The 21,019-nt window shown below is 42.3% G+C and overlaps 1 protein-coding gene across 1 annotated transcript in view; it reads left to right on the top strand.

The window, feature by feature from the left end:
• The window catches only part of scn4aa (sodium channel, voltage-gated, type IV, alpha, a), a 40,366-nt gene that overhangs the window by 10,322 nt on the left and 9,025 nt on the right, over positions 1-21,019 (top strand). The window contains exons 12-25 of the mRNA XM_054753960.1: positions 1,541-1,779; positions 1,839-2,012; positions 2,105-2,461; positions 6,831-7,277; positions 9,584-9,625; positions 9,693-9,828; positions 9,891-10,045; positions 10,112-10,285; positions 10,363-10,485; positions 12,547-12,828; positions 19,285-19,338; positions 20,200-20,337; positions 20,413-20,517; positions 20,724-20,994. Of these exons, the coding sequence (XP_054609935.1) occupies positions 1,541-1,779; positions 1,839-2,012; positions 2,105-2,461; positions 6,831-7,277; positions 9,584-9,625; positions 9,693-9,828; positions 9,891-10,045; positions 10,112-10,285; positions 10,363-10,485; positions 12,547-12,828; positions 19,285-19,338; positions 20,200-20,337; positions 20,413-20,517; positions 20,724-20,994 (2,697 nt within the window). The remainder of the gene's footprint in view (positions 1-1,540; positions 1,780-1,838; positions 2,013-2,104; positions 2,462-6,830; positions 7,278-9,583; positions 9,626-9,692; positions 9,829-9,890; positions 10,046-10,111; positions 10,286-10,362; positions 10,486-12,546; positions 12,829-19,284; positions 19,339-20,199; positions 20,338-20,412; positions 20,518-20,723; positions 20,995-21,019) is intronic.

The following is a 21,019-nucleotide window of genomic DNA, read 5'->3' as shown; positions in this document are numbered from 1 at the left end:
TTGAGGCTTCAACCGTACTGTTTATTTGTACTATATTCATTTTAGAAGCATTGGCCTGGCTATTCCAGAGTATAAGCTTTCATATCATTAGCCTAGCTATTCCTGTCTGCTTCAGTATACAGTAGACGGCCCTACAAAGTAAATCATCCGTTCCGAGAACCTTTATGTTCTAGGGTTTTTATGTTATACGAAGCGTAAAATACATGTAAATAGCCTAATCCGTTCCAAGATCTTTCCAAACTCACCACTTTGGGACTTCAAAATATTCAAAGTCCACCAAATATGGTGGGAAAATATAAGAAAACGTGAGCAAAACATAGTAGAGTAACATTCCAATATAAAATCAGGTAATAAATAACATTACTGTAAATGAATAAAATTGAAAAACAAAAACAATCTTACCGTTCATGAGATGTCTTGATCAGGAGCACACAAGTGGAGGCAGGAAGGAGGAGGAGGACTAGCCTTATAGAGTCTAAGAGTCAGCTGGTCTCAGAGACAAATGCACACGCACTACAAGATAATGCTGTGTGCAAAATTTTAATTTGTAACTTAACTTAATTGTTTAAGTTAGTTTAAGGGCGACTACGAAGAGGAAGGAGGTTTAAGGGAGAATCCTGTCTCTCACACAAACGCATGTACCTGCTGTGTAAGTCAGCCAATGAGATGAGAGCGTAGGCGGTGCCCTGATAATCAGCCAATGAGATGAGAGTGGAGGCGGTGCCCCGAAAATCAGCCAATGAGAGCGTGAAGCGTCAGAAGGCGTCACCAGGTGTATTCTTTTTTTTTTAATCAACTTTATTAAACAAGTGCACTGACTTGACGCATTACGTTATATGGAATTTCTTCCGTAATACGATGCAAAAACTTTACATAAATTCTTTACGTTCAGTGGAATTTATGTAAAAGGAGGTTTATGTTATGCGAGGTACTACTGTATTAGCTTTTGTAGCATTAGCGCAACTCCTCATTTATATTCACTTTTGTTGCATTAGCTTACGTATTCTTGTGTCTAAATCTTTTTAGCTTGTCAATCCCTTCTTTTGTAGCTTTACCCTGACCCCACTTACTATATTAATTATTTTTTTAGCATTGGTTATTCTAGAGTATTAGCTTTAGTCGCCTAGGTAGTCTTTAGCCTTATTAGCCTTTTTATTCTGTCAGTTCCTCCTTTACTAATAGCATTTGAAGCTTTAACCTGACTGTTCCTATGTACTATATTCGTTTTACAAGCATTGGCTGGCTATTCTTGAGTATTACTTTTTGTTGCATTAACCTGTATTGATTTTAGCATTGGCCTTACTATTCCTGCGCAATATGTTAGCTTTTGAGACATTAACTTGGTGGTAGCATGACCATTCCATTGTTTTGGTAAGGATGACAGAGCTACGTAGCATTTGACCGTCAAACTTCTGCATAAACAACCCTGTTGATTTTCAGTCCTCCGTGACACAAGGAGCTTGCGGCGTAGTTGATATTGTTAGGTGTTTTGTAGCTGACAATCCTCGGTCAATGATGTCCTCGGTGTGACTTTGTCCAGAGCTGGAGGACGCCCAGAGGCCGTGTCCGCCGGGCTGGTACAAGTTTGCCGACATTTTCCTCAAATGGAACTGCTGCGCTCCGTGGGTGGCCTTCAAAAAGCGGGTGTACTTTGTCGTGATGGACCCGTTCGTGGACCTGGCCATCACCATTTGTATCGTGCTCAACACGCTCTTCATGGCCATGGAGCACTACCCCATGACCCCCGAATTTGAAGACATTCTGTCCGTGGGGAATCTGGTGAGTGCAGACTTGGTAATTGTCGGGGGTCTTGAAGTGAAGTGTCTACCTTTTTGTAGGTTTTCACCGGGATCTTTACGGCGGAAATGTTCTTTAAGCTCATCGCCATGGACCCCTACTATTATTTCCAAGTTGGCTGGAACATTTTCGACAGCATCATCGTCACGCTCAGCCTGGTGGAGTTGGGACTGGCAAACGTCCAGGGTCTCTCAGTCCTGCGATCCTTCCGCCTGGTGAGGACTCCTCGCTAGGCATCCGTGCCCTTCCTGCGCTTCCTTCCTGCTCTCATTCTTTCTTTCTTTCTTTCTTCTTGTGTTGGCTTCAGCTTCGTGTCTTCAAGCTGGCCAAGTCCTGGCCCACGCTCAACATGCTCATCAAGATCATCGGCAACTCGGTGGGCGCCCTGGGGAACCTGACGCTGGTGCTGGCCATCATCGTCTTCATCTTCGCTGTGGTGGGCATGCAGCTTTTTGGGAAGAGCTACAAGGACTGCGTGTGCAAGATCTCCGACGAGTGCGAGCTTCCGCGCTGGCACATGAACGACTTCTTCCACTCCTTCCTCATCGTGTTCCGCATCCTGTGCGGGGAGTGGATCGAGACCATGTGGGACTGCATGGAGGTGGCTGGAGCCGGGATGTGTCTCATTGTCTTCATGATGGTCATGGTCATTGGGAATCTCGTGGTGAGTCTGACATTTATTCGGATCCAGGGAAAGGAGCAGGGGGGTGGTCAGAAATGACCACATCCATATTTTACGGGCCCTGACTGGACATCAGAGTTTATCATCAGTGTGGGTATTTGATATATTATAAGGTACTTCGGCTTGCTGAAAAGGTCTGAAGTCGCATTGAGCTTGAACACAGTGAAACTGACGAGTCACTAGACAGAACACTAACTACAGTCACGGTGCCAACACAAAAATGACCAGGACAACTACTGCTACCATGGGGCATAATCAACGATTAGGTTAACTCCAAAAACAAAACTGTTGCCATTTTTTACAGACAAATGCCACAAGGTATGCTGGGAGGCCGGTAGCACTCCCAGCAATGATACACTATATTATATTTTTATGTTTTATATTTTTTGTGGACCACTTCAGACGGCTCCCAGGTAAGTTGAGTTTGAGACCCCTGTTTTCAAGTGAGATAATGGTTTTGAGGCATAATTTTTAAGATTTGTACGACTTTTGGCGACTTTGGAGTTTCCTGCTCCTTCCTGAACAGGAAGTGGTGGTGGTGTCTCAAAAAGTGCAATAAGTCCTTGCTCAGCATCAAGTCCAAAGTGTCCCTGCCACCAGGCCAAGTGTGTTGAACTTGGAATGAAAGTGACGTCCTGTGCTGGCGTTACTTCAAGAAAGAAGGACGTGCACTCATGCGCATTATTTCAGCGTCGTATTTAATGACGACAGCCACTTCCTGGTAGGTTATTCATAGAAATGAAAAGGAAATGACTCCTCGGCGGGAGAGCTGAAAAGTGCTGGCCGCATTGTGCTAAACATTCCAACACCTATTCTGTCCGTTGTCATGATCTTGGGCCTTAAGCTCCACCCATCCAAAGCTAGCATGATCTCATGCGCCGACAAAAAAAGCAAAACCTGCACATTTTCATAAAGGCCCATCAAGTGGCAACTGCAAAGAGCGGTTTTGACCTTGAGTATGTGTTAAGGACCTGCTCAAGTGGGCGTGTTGCCAGCGTGGCAACAAACGCAAACAGCTGAGCGAGCGGGCGGGCGGACGGACGTGTGAAGGGAGTCATCTGATAGCACATTGGAGTGTAATCGATGAGGAAGCCTGGCAGATTCATCTCGACACATGTGTCGAGATGAACTGTAGTAAGTTCGTAGGGAAGTCAAAGCAGGAGATCTGCCTAACACTGTAATTCCCAGCAATTATGGCAGATTTTTGGTTTGTGTCATAAGAAATGTGCGACATTATCTCATGTTTTTAAACCTTATTTAACAACAGAAGATGAAATTAATTATCCGCTTTTCCTCTTTACATTGTGCCTTTTTGCTGTATTTTTACCATTTTCACAGTTTTTTTTAAAATGTATTTTACTTCAACAATGTGCCGCAGGCCAATAAAAAACAAGCAGCGGGCCACAGATGGCCCCCAGTCTGCATTTTGGACACCCCTGGTATGAATGATGTTTTTCTCCTTAGGTTTTTTTTTTTTTTTTTTTTACAAATATTTCTGCTTTCTTCTGCTACATTTTTTTCTTGTAATATTATGTTTTTATTCTCTTAGTATTTTGACTTTAGTAGGTAGAATTTGGCTTATTTGTTAAAAATCAGCGTTACGTGACTGTACATGTATTCATCAAAGAGGATGATGATTCTTATGACAATTATGACAAACTAAGTGGTTATACAAAGTAAATAATTGATAAAGGCAGTCAACAACATAGTACTACGACGACTATTCGAATGATTGTAACAAGAGCGGAGAGACCGGAGAGACCACTGGTATGTAAGAACTACGGTTGTTCCGAAGTTACAAACCGTGTAGTAATAAGTAGTAATTTGATGCTATTCCTCTGATAAAGTTCAGGTTGGTGACAGTCCTAAAGAACTCGACAATTGCAACTTTATTCTTTGTTTTGTTTGTTTCGCGTAATGTACCGATTTTTTTTAAGTACATATTTTAGTCTTTAATATTTCACTTTTATGCTATTTTTTTCTCTCAAAATTATGACTCTATGAATATTTCAGCTTTATTCTTCTAAAACTACTCCTCTTTTTCATTTTTAATCTTTTTTTTCGTTTTCTTGTTTAATCGTATTTGTAGAATGTGCCGAGGGCCAATAAAAATACAGCCACAGGCTGTAAATGCCCCCTGGGGCACACTTAGAACCCTTATATAATATCACTATAATATCTATCTACTATATATACTGCTAAAAAAAATTAGAGGAACACTTAAAAAACACATCAGATCTAAACAGGGGGAAAAATGATCTTGAATATGTTTCCTGATAATAAGTGGGTGATGTATTAGTAAGAAAATGATGCCACATCATTTGATAGAAATGAAAATGATCACCCTATAGAGGGGGGGAATCAAAGACACCCCAAAAATGAAAGTGAAAAAATGATGCAGCACACTGGTCCATTTTGCTAAAATGTCATTGTAGCAACTCAAAATGATTCTCAGTAGTTTGTGTGGCCCCCACGTGCTTGTATGCATGCCTGACAACGTCGGGGCATGCTCCTAATGAGACTATGGATGGTGTCCTGGGGGATCTCCTCCCAAATCTGGACCAGGGCATCAGTGAGCTCCTGGACAGTCTGAGGAGCAACCTGGCGGCGCCGGATGGACCTAAAGATAATGTCCCAGAGGTGTTCTATTGGGTTTAGGTCAGGTGAACGTGGGGGCCAGTCAATGGTATCAATTCCTTCATCCTCCAGGAACTACCTGCATACACTAGCCACATGAGGTCGGGCATTGTCGTGGACCAGGAGGAACCCAGGTCCCACTGCACCAGCGTAGGTTCTGACAATGGGTCCAAGGATTTCATCCCGATATCTAATAGCAGTCAGGGTGCCGTTATCTAACCTGTAGAGGTCTGTGCGTCCTTCCAGGGATATGCCTCCCCAGACCATCACTGACCCACCACCAAACCAGTCATGCCGAATGATGTTGCAGGCAGCATAACGTTCTCCACGGCATCTCCAGACCCTTTCACGTCTGTCGCATGTGCTCAGGTTGAACTTGCTCTCATCAGGGAAGAGCACAGGGCACCAGTGGTGTAGTTGCCAATTCTGGTGGTCTATGGCAAATGCCAGTTGAGCTCTACGGTGCTGGGCAGTGAGCACAGGGCCCACTACAGGACGTCGGGCCCTCAGGCCACCCTCATGGAGCCTGTTTCTGATTGTTTGGTCAGAAACATTCACACCAGTGGCCTGCTGGAGGTCATTTTGTAGGGCTCTGGCAGTGCTCATCCTGTTCCTCCTTGCACAAAGGAGCAGATACCGATCCTGCTGAGGGTTGAAGGACCTTCTACGGCCCTGTCCAGCTCTCCTGGAGTAACTACCTGTCTCCTGGAATCTCCTCCATGTGTCCAGGTACCGCAGTGATGCCCTGGTCCAGATCTGGGAGGAGATCCCCCATGACACCATCCGTAGTCTCATTAGGAGCATGCCCCGACGTTGTCAGGCATGCGTACAAGCACGTGGGGGCCACACAAACTACTGAGAATCATTTTGAGTTGCTACAATGACATTTTAGCAAAATGGACCAGTGTGCTGCATCATTTTTTCACTTTCATTTTTGGGGTGTCTTTGATTCCCCCCCTCTATAGGGTGATCATTTTCATTTCTATCAAATGATGTGGCATCATTTTGTTACTAATACATCACCCACTTATTATCAGGAAAGATATTGAAGATCATTTTTCCCCCAGTTTAGATTTGATGTGTTTTTGAAGTGTTCCTTTAATTTTTTTGAGCAGTATAATATCACTGTAGTGCAGCGTCGTTTGTTGGTAGCGCTTAGTCGTCGGTACTTCTTTGTTGTTGTGCGTTAATTTACCTGTTACGTGTTGTGAAGTTTATTTTTTGGTTCGCACCGTGACTAAGAATGTCATTCTGTTTCTTGACAGTTGGCGCCCACGTCGAAAAGTACCCTCCTCATGCAAGCTGGTGTGCTCTGACTATGCAGAGTAACAGTGCCACCTGCTGGACATAGTTGTAATGGCATGTCATTCAGACAAATCATTATAATGTGATTGTGAGGGTAGGATGTATAGCATGTGTATATTGATACAAGTGTCCGACGGTTTTAAAAAACGAAAGCTAAGGCTCACTGAGGTAGCATGAGGGCTGGCACAATGAGGAAAAGGCTAGCATCCAATAACTTTTATAAGACAACCCAGATGGTCGAGGCAGACGGCCACCACACAGAATCTGGGTTTGTTTCCAAGTATTTTCTTTTTTTCCCCGCTGTCACAGAGTGCTTGCTCGTGCTTTCCTTCAATGTATGAGGAGCGTGGTTCTAGACCTGCTCCAGGTGTAAAGCGTCGTGCAGATACCTTGGTGTCTCTGTCGTCAGGTCCTGAACCTCTTCCTGGCCCTGCTGCTCAGCTCCTTCAGCGGAGACAACCTCTCCACGGCAGAAGACGACGGCGAGATGAACAACCTCCAGATTGCGGTGGGCAGGCTCACGAGAGGCGTGGCCTGGCTCAAAGCGGGCGTGGTGGGGATACCTCAGAAGATACTGGGCAAGAAGGCCAAGGCGACCGATGAGGCCCGCAAAGACATCCAGGACTCCAGCGCCGAGGCAATCGAAATGGACTTTGCGGACGGCATTCCAAACGTCAAAGTGGCTGACGGGTTTTCCAACAGTTTGGTGGAGGGACGGGCTTCTGGTGTCACTGTGTACGGAGAGCTGGGCTTTATCGTGCCCATCGCTCGGGGAGAGTCGGACATAGAAACCCTGGATGAAGACGATGACTCCGGTGACTCAAGGACGACCTGTGAAGAGAACTTTCATGACGGTGTAAGATGATTCATGAATCGCTTGGCCATGTTTTTGGAGGACACACCTGTCAGTTAGTTATGCGCTTGCTCCTCCCACTGGTGATGCCAGCTTGCATAATGCAAAAACATGAAAGAAATCAAAGCCAGCGGTATGCTGGCTTGCCCACTCACGAGCACAGACATGACCAACATATAATATGATCGCTCCGCCCACTGTTTATTAACGATAATCGCTACCTTGCATAATAGAAATACAGTGGAACCTCGGTTAGCACCCGCCCTGGTTAGCGTGTTTTCTGGTTAACATAAAAAATGTTCGTCTAAATTTTGTCTAATTTTCTGTACGTTTTTACAGTTAGCATACAATATGGCTCGGGTCTTGTCACGTTAACTAATACACTGCTTGAGTCCAGCTGTGTTTTGAATGTATGTCTACAAGTATTTTACAGTACCCCAGTATTGTACAGTACTCCCTCGCCACTTCACCCTTCAAATTTCGTAGCTTCATTCTATCATGGTTTTTTTTCAAAAATACATCAATAAATAACCGCTATTTGGTGGTTTAATACGACCTATTAGTAAAAAAACAAAAAAAACAAAACATTAAAGCAAATTGTACTTATTCTTGGCCTAAATAAAGCATTTTCAAGCATAAAAATGGCTACATGAACTGACTAAATGAACTAAAATACAATCACATTAACGCTGAAGAAGCATCTAATTGTGAATGTAGTCCTGTATTCTACATTGGCCACTAAGTGTGAGTAATTGTTCGGTCAGACAGGCACTAGACTTGTCACTAAGGTTCTCTAGGGAACACATTTACTGTGACACTGCTTGAGCAGGAGTTTTATTTACGGCTTAAATGGCTCATTCACTCTTATTTTGCTTATTACATTGGGTAATACGAGTGTAGGTAGATACTTGATTAATCTCTAAGAGAAATTCCATTTTTAGCAGCTCTACAAAAACAGAGCCATTTAAAGCCGCCATTACAATACATGGCAGAAGTACACTGGATATTTATTTCCATTATGGTCTTTATGGCCCTCATAGACATTTGCTGATGTAGTCCTGTTTGTTTCTGTTGTTTTATTATTGTCAATGTTATTGCTGTTGTTCTTGTCTCTGTATTGTCCCCCTCATGTTTCCGCACTCCCCCCTCTGTTTTCTTCTGTCTTCTTTTTTATTCCCTCCTGCTCCGGTCCGGCTGCTCAAATTTGCATAACAATAAACTCAAATATCAATCAAGTCAAATGAAATCTGTATACCAGGGGAAGAGTGTCTTACACTGTTCCCTGGCAGAGCAAATCTGGTTAGCATGTACAATAAGGGCATTTAAATCAACAATACTATCTGCCCCAATGGCTGGACAGGACAAACAAAAAGTACGCTGGTAATACGCCATCCAGAAAATGAGGAACTTCTAACGTGCGAGTCTGTTATCTTATTTACGTGTAATATGTTTGGATTTTCTCTGATTATATCTACTATATTGGGTAATAGGAGAGTAAAGGTGACTATAGGGTTGTTATTTCAAGTCCTGAGAGCTCTAATTCTTTTAAAAAGGCTTTTAACTACGAAAATATTCAATTTATTAATATTGAATCCTACTTTGCGGAAATTCAGTTAACACTGTCAGGTCTGGATCCGATTAAGCATGATAGCAATCCCTCAACCACTTAGCGCTTCAAATTTTGCCGCTTTCCAGTCATGGATTTTCAAAAATATATGAATTAATAAATCATGCTAGTATGTGAAAAATATGGCCTATGTTCGTCAAAAAATATGCATTTTCAAGCACATTTGACCTATTTTTGGCCTACATGAAGCATTTCCCGGTATAAATATGGCTTAATGAAGTAAAATACGGCTACAAGGCATTCAGAAGGCGCATGTAATGTTTGGCGAGACATTACATTACTGCAAGTTTGAATGATCTCACAAACACAATAATCCCTAACACGGGCTGCTGGTGCGGCCGTAAACCACGTCAAGCTAAAACTCAACCCCCGACATCACTTCCTGTCCGCCCCCCACTCAGCTCCCTTAGCACCAGAACACAATTACAGCAACATATTCTCTTATGTCTACAGTACTATATTGGGTAATATGAGTGTCAAAGTGACGATGGGGTGTTATTTCATGACTATAGGGCTCAAATAATGTTAAAAAGCATATATGAGAATGTTGGAAACTGCTTTTCTATATTATGAAACTATGAATATATTCCATTTGTAGATCAGGAATCCTACTTCGTGAAACCGCCATAAATGAGGGATTACTGTACAGACACTAAATGAGTGTGTTGATGTGTTTTTGTAGGAACCGGAAAAGGACAAAAAGAGTTTTCCTGGAGCAGTCAAAGTGAGTACTTGTATTTTAAAACGCTGGTGCTGCTCTCGTGCTCTTTAGCTGTTTTTCTGCTGAGCAGCTGATGGGAGTGCTGACCGACGGCAGCGATTCATCGGTGTGCAGCACGGTGGACTATCAACCGCCCGAGCCGGAACCGGAAGAAAAAGAGGAGGAGGAGCCGGAACCGGTGGAGCCGGAAGCCTGCTTCACTGAAAGTATGAAAAATGAGTTGACAGTGGGCGATGCTGTGATCTAACTTGAGGTCCTTGCCTCTCAGACTGTGTGAGGCGCTGGCCTTGTCTCACCGTAGACGTCAGCACAACCGGAGGCAGGAGATGGTGGACCCTGCGGAAGACCTGCTTCGCCATTGTGGAGCACGACTGGTTTGAAACCTTTATCATCTTCATGATCCTCCTGAGCAGTGGAGCTCTGGTGAGTGTGCACAACATCTCCGTGCACGAATGCTGGCTTCAAATGTCCCATCTTCCTCGGGCGCAGGCTTTTGAAGACATTTACATCGAACGTCGACGAACCATCAAAATTATTCTGGAATTTGCCGATAAAGTTTTCACCTTCGTTTTCGTCATGGAGATGCTCCTGAAATGGGTCGCATACGGCTTCAAGACCTACTTCACCAACGCCTGGTGCTGGCTGGACTTTTTCATCGTGGATGTAAGTTGCCATCGCTGCTGACATGCCACATCTCGTGGCGAGCGAGGATGTTCACAAACATTCTGCTCGCACTGCAGATTTCCCTGATAAGTTTAGTCGCCAACTGGATGGGTTTCTCCGAGCTGGGGCCCATCAAATCCCTCCGGACCCTGAGGGCACTCAGGCCTCTTCGCGCCCTGTCCAGATTTGAAGGCATGAGGGTACGTAAGCTGTGCACGCGCAAAGCTGACTGGCTTGTGACTGGCTCGTTGGGTTGCTCCGCACAGCAAACCCTGGAGGTCCTCCAGCATCAGTGTTGGAAGACCAAATGTGATGTGGTTTATTTATAGCCTGGGAGCTGTGCAGAGGAGACGAGGAGGTAGACGGTCTAAATAAAATCTGTCTGAGTTGACGTGATTGATATGATTTGTTTAGGGAGAGATTTCAAAGCAAAGCAGACGTGGCACAGTGTGCAAAGATGTAGAGTACAAAGATGTACAGTCGTCCCTTGCAATATCACGGTTCAGTTACTGCTCCCTCACTATATCAAGGTTTTTCAGGAATTAATAAATGATCGTTCTTTTGCGGTAGACGATGCTCTTATTATTAGTCAAAACATATTGAAACTAGCGCCATCAATCGATTAAAATATTTTATCGTGATAATCGCATTTTGTCCATAGTTAACTCATAATTAATTGCAATTAATCGCAAATAGATGTTTTAACTATAATAAGCAGGGATGTAAATCTCTTTGAGGTAAACTATTTGATACTCATCTGGATACATGGGTTAAGATACGGTTCAAAAACAATATATTTAAAAAATGGAACAATTCTATACGATTCGAATTAAAACGATTCAAAGGTTACCTTTCTTGATGTAGAAATTAATCTTACGTTATAAAATAATGAAGCCAGTTTTATAAAAGTGGCATTCTTACAGTATTTTCAAATGTGTAAAAGAGCACATCATATCTAGTCTTAGCTTACATTACATTACCTTAACACTGCAGGAGGTCATGAAGTCAGCCATGGCATGTCTGACATGATAGAGTGAAAAAGTTCTCCCCTTCCATGTGGAAGTGGTACGTTTTTGGCTTAAAGGAAAAGGCCCATCAGTCACAATCCTCATGTGAAACATGAACACAGATTTTTTTTTCCCTTTTCTGTGCGTGCTAACAAGAGAAAACAAGTTAGCATGAGCCAGCTAACATTGCACGTCATGGGAGGCACCTATTACGGCGATGAAGCCTTAAAAAAAATTCCGAAAAAAATGGCAACAGTGTCCCATTTACATAACTGACCTGTATATTAACCAAGCTCCAGCGATATTGTTATTGTGGCAGCTAAAACGAAACACTATTTTTATGGCGGAGTAACACAACGCGTTGCTAGCCTCAGCGTCACTCACAACACCTCAAGCCTCTGCAATGGGACAGACTGAAGAGTGGATTCTACTGGATCTCAATTTTGTTACAAAGACTCAGCAAGATGCTCGGTTGCTGTCAGCATGTTTTAGCAGAGGACTGGCGCACAAGTCTTGTGCTGAAAGACAGCCATCTCCATGAGAGAGGACATTGCAAGTGTCGTCACTGTTTCTATGCTGCTGTTGTTGACAGAAGTAACTTGGGCTACTATGGGCTATTCGAAATCAATGCGCCGAGGAGTTCCGGTAATGTTTTAAATCATCAAATTACGGCAAAATGTAAGTATTAGATGTTCACATAAGTATTGTGGATGAAGGGCAAAATTCCCCAAAAATTGCAGTTTTCTCGCTAGCTTGGTAACTCACTAGAGTCGAGCAATGTGTTGTAAACAATGAATAATAGGAGTGTAAAGGTGACTATATTTCATGTCTACACGGCTTTAATAATAATAAAACCATATTTACAAAGTCATAAACAGGTTTTCTATGCTCTAAATACGAAAACATTCCATTTATTAGAATCCAATATTGCCGATATATATATTAATTTGTCGTGGTCGGGTCTGGAAACAATTAACCTCAATAAACAAGGGACGACTGTACCTCATCGGGCTAGTTATTAAGACTTTTTAAGGCAGGGGTGTCCAAGCAACTCCCAGCATTATGCAGTAGAGTGTGTAGGTTGCTGTGTTGCATCTTTAACGGCTGTCTGCCTTGTGTGATGTTTCTCCTACCATGCATGCTTGTAGCCTGGCTGGCGTACGGGAGCACAGTGAGGTGAGTAATATATATTCACCAAGCCTAACATCAACCCGCGGCCAGACCGTCACTGGGAGACCTGGTTTTTCCGTCCAGGTGGTGGTGAACGCCCTCCTGGGAGCCATCCCCTCCATCTTCAATGTGCTGCTGGTGTGCCTCATCTTCTGGCTCATCTTCAGCATCATGGGAGTCAACCTGTTTGCCGGCAAGTTCTACCGCTGTGTCAACACCACCACTGCAGAGCTTTTCCCCGTGGCCGAGGTCAACAACATGAGCGACTGCGTGGCCCTGCAAGAGGCCACCCGGGAAGCCCGCTGGATCAACGTCAAGGTCAACTACGACAACGTGGGGAAGGGCTACTTGTCTCTGCTTCAAGTGGTGGGTGGCCATATTGTCCGTCTCATGCAGGGGTGTCCAAATGTTTTCCACCGAGGGCTGCATATTGAAAAATCAAAGGATGCATGTGACATTTTGATATTTTTAATATTATAGGCAGGTTAACATCAACTGATGTACACATGCTGAGAAAAAAAAGCAGCCTGCATGTTAGCTATGTTTTATACGATGTGTGATGGGTGAAAAAGCGTACAGTTGTCCCTCACTATATTGCAGTTTGAATATCGTTCATATCACATAAAAAAAAACAACAACTTTGTTTCGTGGTTGACTATGGCCTATTATTGTCAAAAAAAATATCGAAAGACAAGTAACAAGTAGTATTGTGGTCATTAGGCATCAGTAATGCTAAGAGACATGACGTTAGGTTACATTACCTTTCACACTGCATGGAGACTGGCTACTGAGCCAGCAGAGCCCAGCCGACACACCATGGCTGAGATCAAGTGAAAAAAAGGTTCTCCTTTCATTCCATGTGGAAGTGGTAAGGTTTGAAACACTTTCACAAGTTTTGAATAATTAAATTGGAGCGGCTATCTAGTTAGCTCGCTAGCTTGGTCTGCTAGCGATGGCCATCTGTTACGTCCCTGCAGTGATCCCGTAGCCTGTGCAATGTGATGTCAAAAATAATAGAGGAGTGCAAACGTGACTATTGGGGTGTTATTTCATGTCTACAGGGCTCCAATAATGTAAAAACCTGTATTTAAAATGTCATAAACAGGTTTTCTATGCTCTAACTACGAAAATGCAGTCGTTATGGTCCGGACCGACTCAATGTTCAATGTTCATAAATGGAATATTTTTGTAGTTAGAAAATGTAAATATGGTTTGTTTTGTGTCATTATTACCGCCCAGTGACCACAATACTACTTATCACTTGTATTTCAACATGTTTTGACAAATTTCTGAAAAAGCGCGATATTGCGAGGCTGCGACTGTTTTAGGTTAATTGGCAACTCTAAATTCTCCATATTTATGAATGTGACTGAATGATTGATTATTGGAGCCTTCTAGACATGAAATAACACTCCTATAGCCATCTTTACACTCCTGTTACCCAATATAGTAGACATAGTAAGAGACATAAGACACAAATAAGGTTGTTTGTCTATATGTGCCCTACGATTGGCTGGCGACCAGTCCAGGGTGTACCCCACCTCTCGCCCGAAATCAGCTGGGATAGGCTCCAGCTTACCCCCGCGACCCTAGTGAGGATAAGCGGCATAGAAAAAGGGTGGATGGAATGTATTCCATTTCTTAATATCGAACCCTACTTCACGGAAATTCACTTATCTGGTCTGGAACCAGTTAAACGCTGTTGGAGATTCTCCACAACTTACTAAATGTCAAAGGACCACTTAAATTAATAAAGCCAATTTCACCTCCCCCTTATGTGTTCGTTAATCTCCAGTTATGAGAAGGAAAGAAGACTCACACACCAAATTAGATTTACTAAATAATTTTGCAGCTGCGGAGCTCCGGACTGATTTTCTTCCTATGAGCGTCTCCCGCCCCCTCTCCGAAGGAAGAGAAACAGGTCCCGACGGAAGAGAAACAGCTCCTAATTGATGGTCCCCTCTGACGTTTTATAATTGTTTTGCTCAGACCGTTGGCGCTAGTCTCTCCAAAGTTAACTTTCTCCCGGATTCCTTGACAAAGTAGGGTGACACCAGCAAGCGATAGTTGGGTCTGTTTTGACTACATTCTATCACCATATATGACGCTGACTGGCTGGTGCAAGCTGTTTATTCATTGTTGTCTTTTATGCTCCCTCTTCCCCTTTCACCTACTTAAACCAGTGTTCATCTGTTCAGATGACAGTTTAATAAAGCATCACTTCTATAAACTACTTGTAATCACGCACTCAGTTAATCATACAAGTTATATTTATACTGTACTTATATTAAGGCACCCAACGATAATTCAATCAATAGACATCAGTGCAAACAGTTATTCTAAAATCTACCTGAAATAATTATTTACCCACTCAGTAAATACATTTTTGCCTACAACTCCCCCATTTTAGGCCTCACAACGATGCAAAGAGACATCTTAAAACACAGATGTTATAGTCCTCTGAAGTGTTAGGTGCCACCGCATAATGTCCAATGTGGTTTTGTGGATGGGGGAAGGATGTGTGTGAATTATCACTGCCCAGAGGATTATTGTGACTCTGTCAGAACAGTGTTGGGCATCTTCAGTCCCTTTCCTCGAGCAGCGCCATGTCATCTGGAGGGACTCTTTTTTTCTTTTTCTTTTTTGATGGGCGGAGATGAGAGGCTTTTCCTTTGGAGATGAACTGGTGACTTGGCACAGTTGGTGACCTGGCATGTCACATGCAGCAAGTAGATGGTCGCCCAATCTCTTCCCCGCCTGCGGTCACCTGGATGCACTGGAACTGGCTCCTTCCTCGAATGCGGCCCCCGCGCTGGCATCTCCTCAGCTGGACTGGTCCCCTGCCAAAGCTAATAGTATGCCTGATGCTAAGCTGATATGCTGCACTATGTAACTTTTGTTTATTGGAAACTCCTAAGAACTGCAGCCTTTAATATGGGTGACTGTGTGTGATGTAATCTGAATGGCAGTAGCTAAAATGTTGAACACTACCTGGTTTATACTATACTAACAAGTTTGTTGACTTACTAAAGCTCTGAAACATCTAAAATGCTAACTGACTGACTCCTTGAGTAAGTCAACTATTTGAGGAACTACTGTAAATGCACTTTGACGTTACTTATTCTATTTTGCCACGCCCTTAGACTAGAAGAGACGCGTTCAGTTGCTCTTCGACACCCCCAACAGCACTCCTTGTTTGTTTAACGACTTTTGCCAATTATATTACATTATGTTGCCCTGAACAACTTGTTAAGGTGGTCACATTATGAATTATACTATGCCAAATGATATACTGTAACCAGCTGGGTCATACCTGGTAAAAAAGAGTACTCTCCTGTAGCAGGAATGAGGCTGGGAGGTCTACCAAGAGCAACTGGAGGACACTCAGCACGGATCTTGAACAATCAGCATGGATCTTGAAACAATAAAAAACATTAATACACTGCAAAAAGGGCTGGTCCAATATAAGATAAAAAGAAAAAATAACTACGGTACTTAAAACGAATGAAATTATCTGTCCATGCCGCGAGTAAATTTTACTTGGTAAATTAAGAATCCTAAATTAAGATTTCTAATAATAAGCAGGACCTTTAAGCTGGAAATACTTATGTTCAGAACAAACTACTTAATACAACCAATAAAAGTGAAATATTATACAAATAAGTGAAAATGAAATGACCTATTAGTGCAAAAGGAATAAGCTGTATCCTGAAACTCGCTGATCTTGAAATAACCCCAAATTAATCTTACTAGTAGGCCAAAAAGTCCTTACAAAAAGAAATCTTCTTGTTCCAAAAATACATCTTAACTCCTACTATTACAATTCACGGCTGCTAATTTGATAACATCAATATTTATTTTCTTTAACCAGTAAATGAATGAATTAATTGAGTAAAATTAAGGTTATTCTATAAAGTCAATGAATAGATGGCCCTTAAGGCTAGGGACATCGTCTAACACGTTTAAAAATATGATTTTTAAATCTTGAGTGTATGTCCCGCCCCTGAATGGCACTTCTAGCTAGCAATTTGACTGTGTTTTGCCTGACACCAAGAACGCTTACTGGGATCAGGCGGTTTCTTCACTGACATTGAGATGAATCCGCCGTGTTTAAATTTGTAGTCAGACTTCCCCACAGCAGCCATTCTCGAGTGTACGGACATGCCGAACTAGCTTTGCTATGTTAGTATTTTAGTTTACTTCTAATTCATGCTATGTTTTAACAGGGGTGCAATATGTATTTACAAAATAAGACGTGACAAGTCAACCTCCCACCGCTCTCTGTCCAACTTCCATGGTCTTTCCCCCCACGAAGGCCTGTTGTTTTGATGCCACTGACGCAGCTTGTCTGCTCACACACAGTTTTAAAAACATGTTAGCACAACAGGACAGTGTTTCAGAAGACAATCCCTGTAGGGAAAAAAAAATTATACAAAGCCTTTTTTTTTTTTTTTGCACAGGATTCCCCTGTTTGGCACATGGTATTTACCCTGTGTCAATCACCCCCATAATTTGTATACTGTGACTCCTAGTGTGGAATTTAAAAGTTAAATACAAAACAGAGAAATGTGTGTTACACACATGCGCGAACAGCAATGGCAACGTTAATTAACCTAATTAATGTATCATGTTTACCACCAGATTTTTAAAATAAATTAAAAAATGTTTTATTTCATGCTCAACACTATAAACATACATGTCATCGTATGTATAATAGCGGAGATGTCACTTGCCAATTTGCATGCTGACATTTCTATGAGGCAAGGGAAGCAGAGTACAGTGTCTCCTCATTCTAAACACGGACATGTGACACGCATGCTGTTATTGAATGAGTGAACTAGAACTGGAGTCAACTAATTGTGGAACCAAAAAATGTAACATCAAGTGGTTTTTCAAACAGTACAGCAATTTGGATTAAATTATTGACAGCTTGAGCACATAAGTGATATATGCTACTCTCGATCACGTTTACGTACTGTAGCTTCACACTAGCACCAACAACAAGAGTGAAGGCTACCGGCACGCACACACAAAAGGATGAGTTCGTTTTGCAATGAACTCACAGATCTAAAGATTGTCATATTTTCTTTATTTTCTGCTTAAAAATATGTTTGCCCTGGTGGGGTCATCAAAGATTATTAAGACCCCTTAAAAACCCACATTTTCCCGAATTTCGAGACATGCTAGAATGCCATCCAGAATGCCAACTTTTGACTTTTCTTTAATGTGTACAAATTTTGATATAACTTTTAACGGGTGTCATCTTCTTACAAACGACCAGATCTGCATCTCACATGCAAAGTGCGCATGATTTTGGATGCGAGAGTAACCCCAAGAGGACTCACACACACACACCAACAAGGACACGTCTCACACACACACGTACACAAGGATACACATTTTTAAGCACTAGGCCCCCAAAAAATAACCGGTTAAAACTCTCACTAGGTGCTGGAAATTGTTTCTGTTTGTATATCACAGCAGAGTCACATCTCCATCCCGCAGCACGTTGGGCCTCTCGTCTCCAACAATTTTGGAGAGAGGAAATGAACTGCTCAACAACAGATCTGTCTTTTTGGGTATTTTTTCTGCAGAACGTGAAGACAGTTGAAACAGACAGTTGAGAGTCTTCCGCAAGTGCTCCATTTTTTTTCGATATCTGACCTTGATGTACACATCTTCCAGTTGTACTCCCCGTGCTTTTTCGTGTTCATCTATTTTGGCCACCTCAGGAAACCCCACATTTCGGGGTCACCACGAATTGTTGGAGATGAAATACTCCACAACCTACTAAAGGTCAAAGGACCACTTTGGAAAATTAATTAAGCCAATTTCACTTCCCCCTCACGTGTTCATTAATCTCCAGCTATGACAAGGAAAGAAGACTCACACACCAAATTAGATTTACAAAATGTATTGAAAAATAAGTCAGACAGAATAATTTCGCAGCTACGGCGCTCCGGACTGATTCTCTTCCCATGTACGCCTTCCGCCTCCTCTCCGAAGGAATGGTTTAATGGTTTAATTCATCCTGAATATGCATATGAAACTGTAGCACATCACATAGTACAAGTGACAATTTTGCATGTCCAAAAAGGATTAGGAAGAAGCAAAGTTTATTTAATCCTACCCCTCATCAGTTTCAGATCAGTTGCGATACATTTATTCACCTCTTTTGAATAAAAAGGAAGAGAAACAGGTGCCGATCGATGGTCCCCTCTGCCGTTTTATAATTATTTTGCTCAGACCACTGGCACCAGTCTCTCCAAAGTTAACTTTCTCCCGGATTCCTTGACAAAGTAGGGTGACACCAGCAAGCGATAGTTGGGTCTGTTTTGACTACATTCTATCACCATATCTGACTGCAGACCCTGGCTGGTGCAAGCCGTTTATGCATTGTTGTCTTTTATGCTCCCTCTTCCCCTTTCACCTACTTAAACCAGTGTTCATCTGTTCAGATGACAGTTTAATAAAGCATCACTTCTATAAACTACTTGTAATCACTCACTCAGTTAATCATAAAACAGTTATATTTATACTGTACTTATATTAAGGCACCCAACGATAATTCAATCAATAGACATCAGTGCAAACAGTTATTCTAAAATCTACCTCTAATAATTATTTACCCACTCAGTAAATAAATGTTTGCCTACGCTGCGATAAATGAGTGACGACTGTATTATTACTGTTATTAGTAATAACAAAAACAAGGTGTGGGCTGCAAACTGCCTCCGTGCCACACTTTGGACACCCCCGGTCTACTTGATTTGCCTTCCAGAATGTTCTTTTCTTTTAAACATCTTTTTGATGGCTTTGCAGGCAACATTTAAAGGTTGGATGGACATCATGTACGCTGCTGTTGACTCACGAGAGGTAATTACTTACACTAATCAAAGTGACATCGCCAACTACTGGCCTGGCATGCAAATTACTTCTTTTTTTTGCAGTTCTGTGAACAATGATTGTTTTGACAATGTTGTTTAACTGCGCATCCATCGAGAGCAATACAGTAATCCCTCGCCACTTTGCACTTTGAATTTCTCAGCTTCAGTCTATCATGGTTTTCAAAAATATATTAATAAATCACCGCTGTTTTGTAGTTGAATATGCATATTTAAAAAAATAGGCATAACTAAGCAAATTTTGCCTATTTTTTGCCAAAATTAAGTATTTTCATGCATAAAAATGTCAGTAATGTTACATTGATGAGACAATAGCCACTGCAGGAAGCACAGGCCAAGAACTATATTATGTCTTATTTATGTCTTCTGTCGTTTTCTCTTATTATGTCGACCATATTGGGTAATTGGGGTGTAAAGGTGACTATAGGGATGTTAGTTCATGTCTAGAGGGCTGTAATAATGTTAAAAAGTGTATTTAGAAGGCCATAAACAGGTTTTCTATGCTCTTAACTACAAAAATATTCCATTTATAAACAATTAACACTACTTTGTGGAAGTTCATTTATCACTCTAAGGTCTGGAACCCATTAACCGCCATAAACAAGGGATTACTGTATGCCGAGGGACAACAAAAAAAACAAGCTGCGGGTCCAAAATGGCCCCCAGGCCGCACTCTGGACACCCCTGCTCCAATTAGCCTAACATGCATGTTACTAGGATGGGAGGAAGCTGGAGTTTATATTATTAGATACTTTTCAACTGTGTATTTTCTCAAATGTCAATGTGTTGCATCCAAATTTTTCCTACTCTTTTTTTTTTGTGTGTCCCTCAGGTGAAGGAGCAGCCTTCCTACGAGATCAACCTCTACATGTACATTTACTTTGTCATTTTCATCATCTTTGGCTCCTTCTTCACACTCAACCTCTTCATTGGTGTCATCATTGACAATTTCAACCAGCAAAAGAAAAAGATAAGTTTTCCACAGATGTTCATAGGTGAGTTCATTTGGAAGGCGCGAGTAATGATGTTTGATTTATGCGTGCACTTGGGAGATAAAGACATCTTCATGACGGAGGAGCAGAAGAAATACTATGAAGCCATGAAGAAACTTGGCTCCAAGAAGCCACAGAAGCCCATTCCACGTCCCACAGTAGGTTCTGTTTTTATTTCAAGGTTGAGGTGTGTTGGATGTATTGAAAAGTCTGATGCCGTGAAGACCAATCAGCTTGGCATGCGTGGCATGACGGCATCATCGCTGACTTCTGAACCTTGCTGGTGTCAACACTCTAAACGACCCTTTTGGATTTGTGTTTCTTAACAACTCTACCCCGACCCCTGGAACCTTTGACCTGGCAGAACTTCATCCAGGGCTTGGTGTTTGACCTCATCAGTCAGCAGTTCTTTGACATCTTCATCATGGTGCTCATCTGCCTCAATATGGTCACCATGATGGTGGAGACGGACGCTCAGAGCCCAGAGAAGGAGGACTTCCTCTTCAAGGTCAACCTGGCGTTCATCGCCGTCTTCACCACCGAGTGCGTGCTCAAGCTCTTTGCTCTGCGCCAATACTTCTTCACCAACGGCTGGAATGTCTTCGACTTTATCGTCGTCATCTTGTCCATCGCTGGTGGGTGCTTGGAAAATCAGCATTT

The sequence above is a fragment of the Dunckerocampus dactyliophorus genome, chromosome 15 (assembly GCF_027744805.1).
Source record: "Dunckerocampus dactyliophorus isolate RoL2022-P2 chromosome 15, RoL_Ddac_1.1, whole genome shotgun sequence".
Lineage (NCBI taxonomy): Eukaryota > Metazoa > Chordata > Actinopteri > Syngnathiformes > Syngnathidae > Dunckerocampus > Dunckerocampus dactyliophorus.
This window is presented reverse-complemented; position numbering and strand designations above follow the sequence as displayed.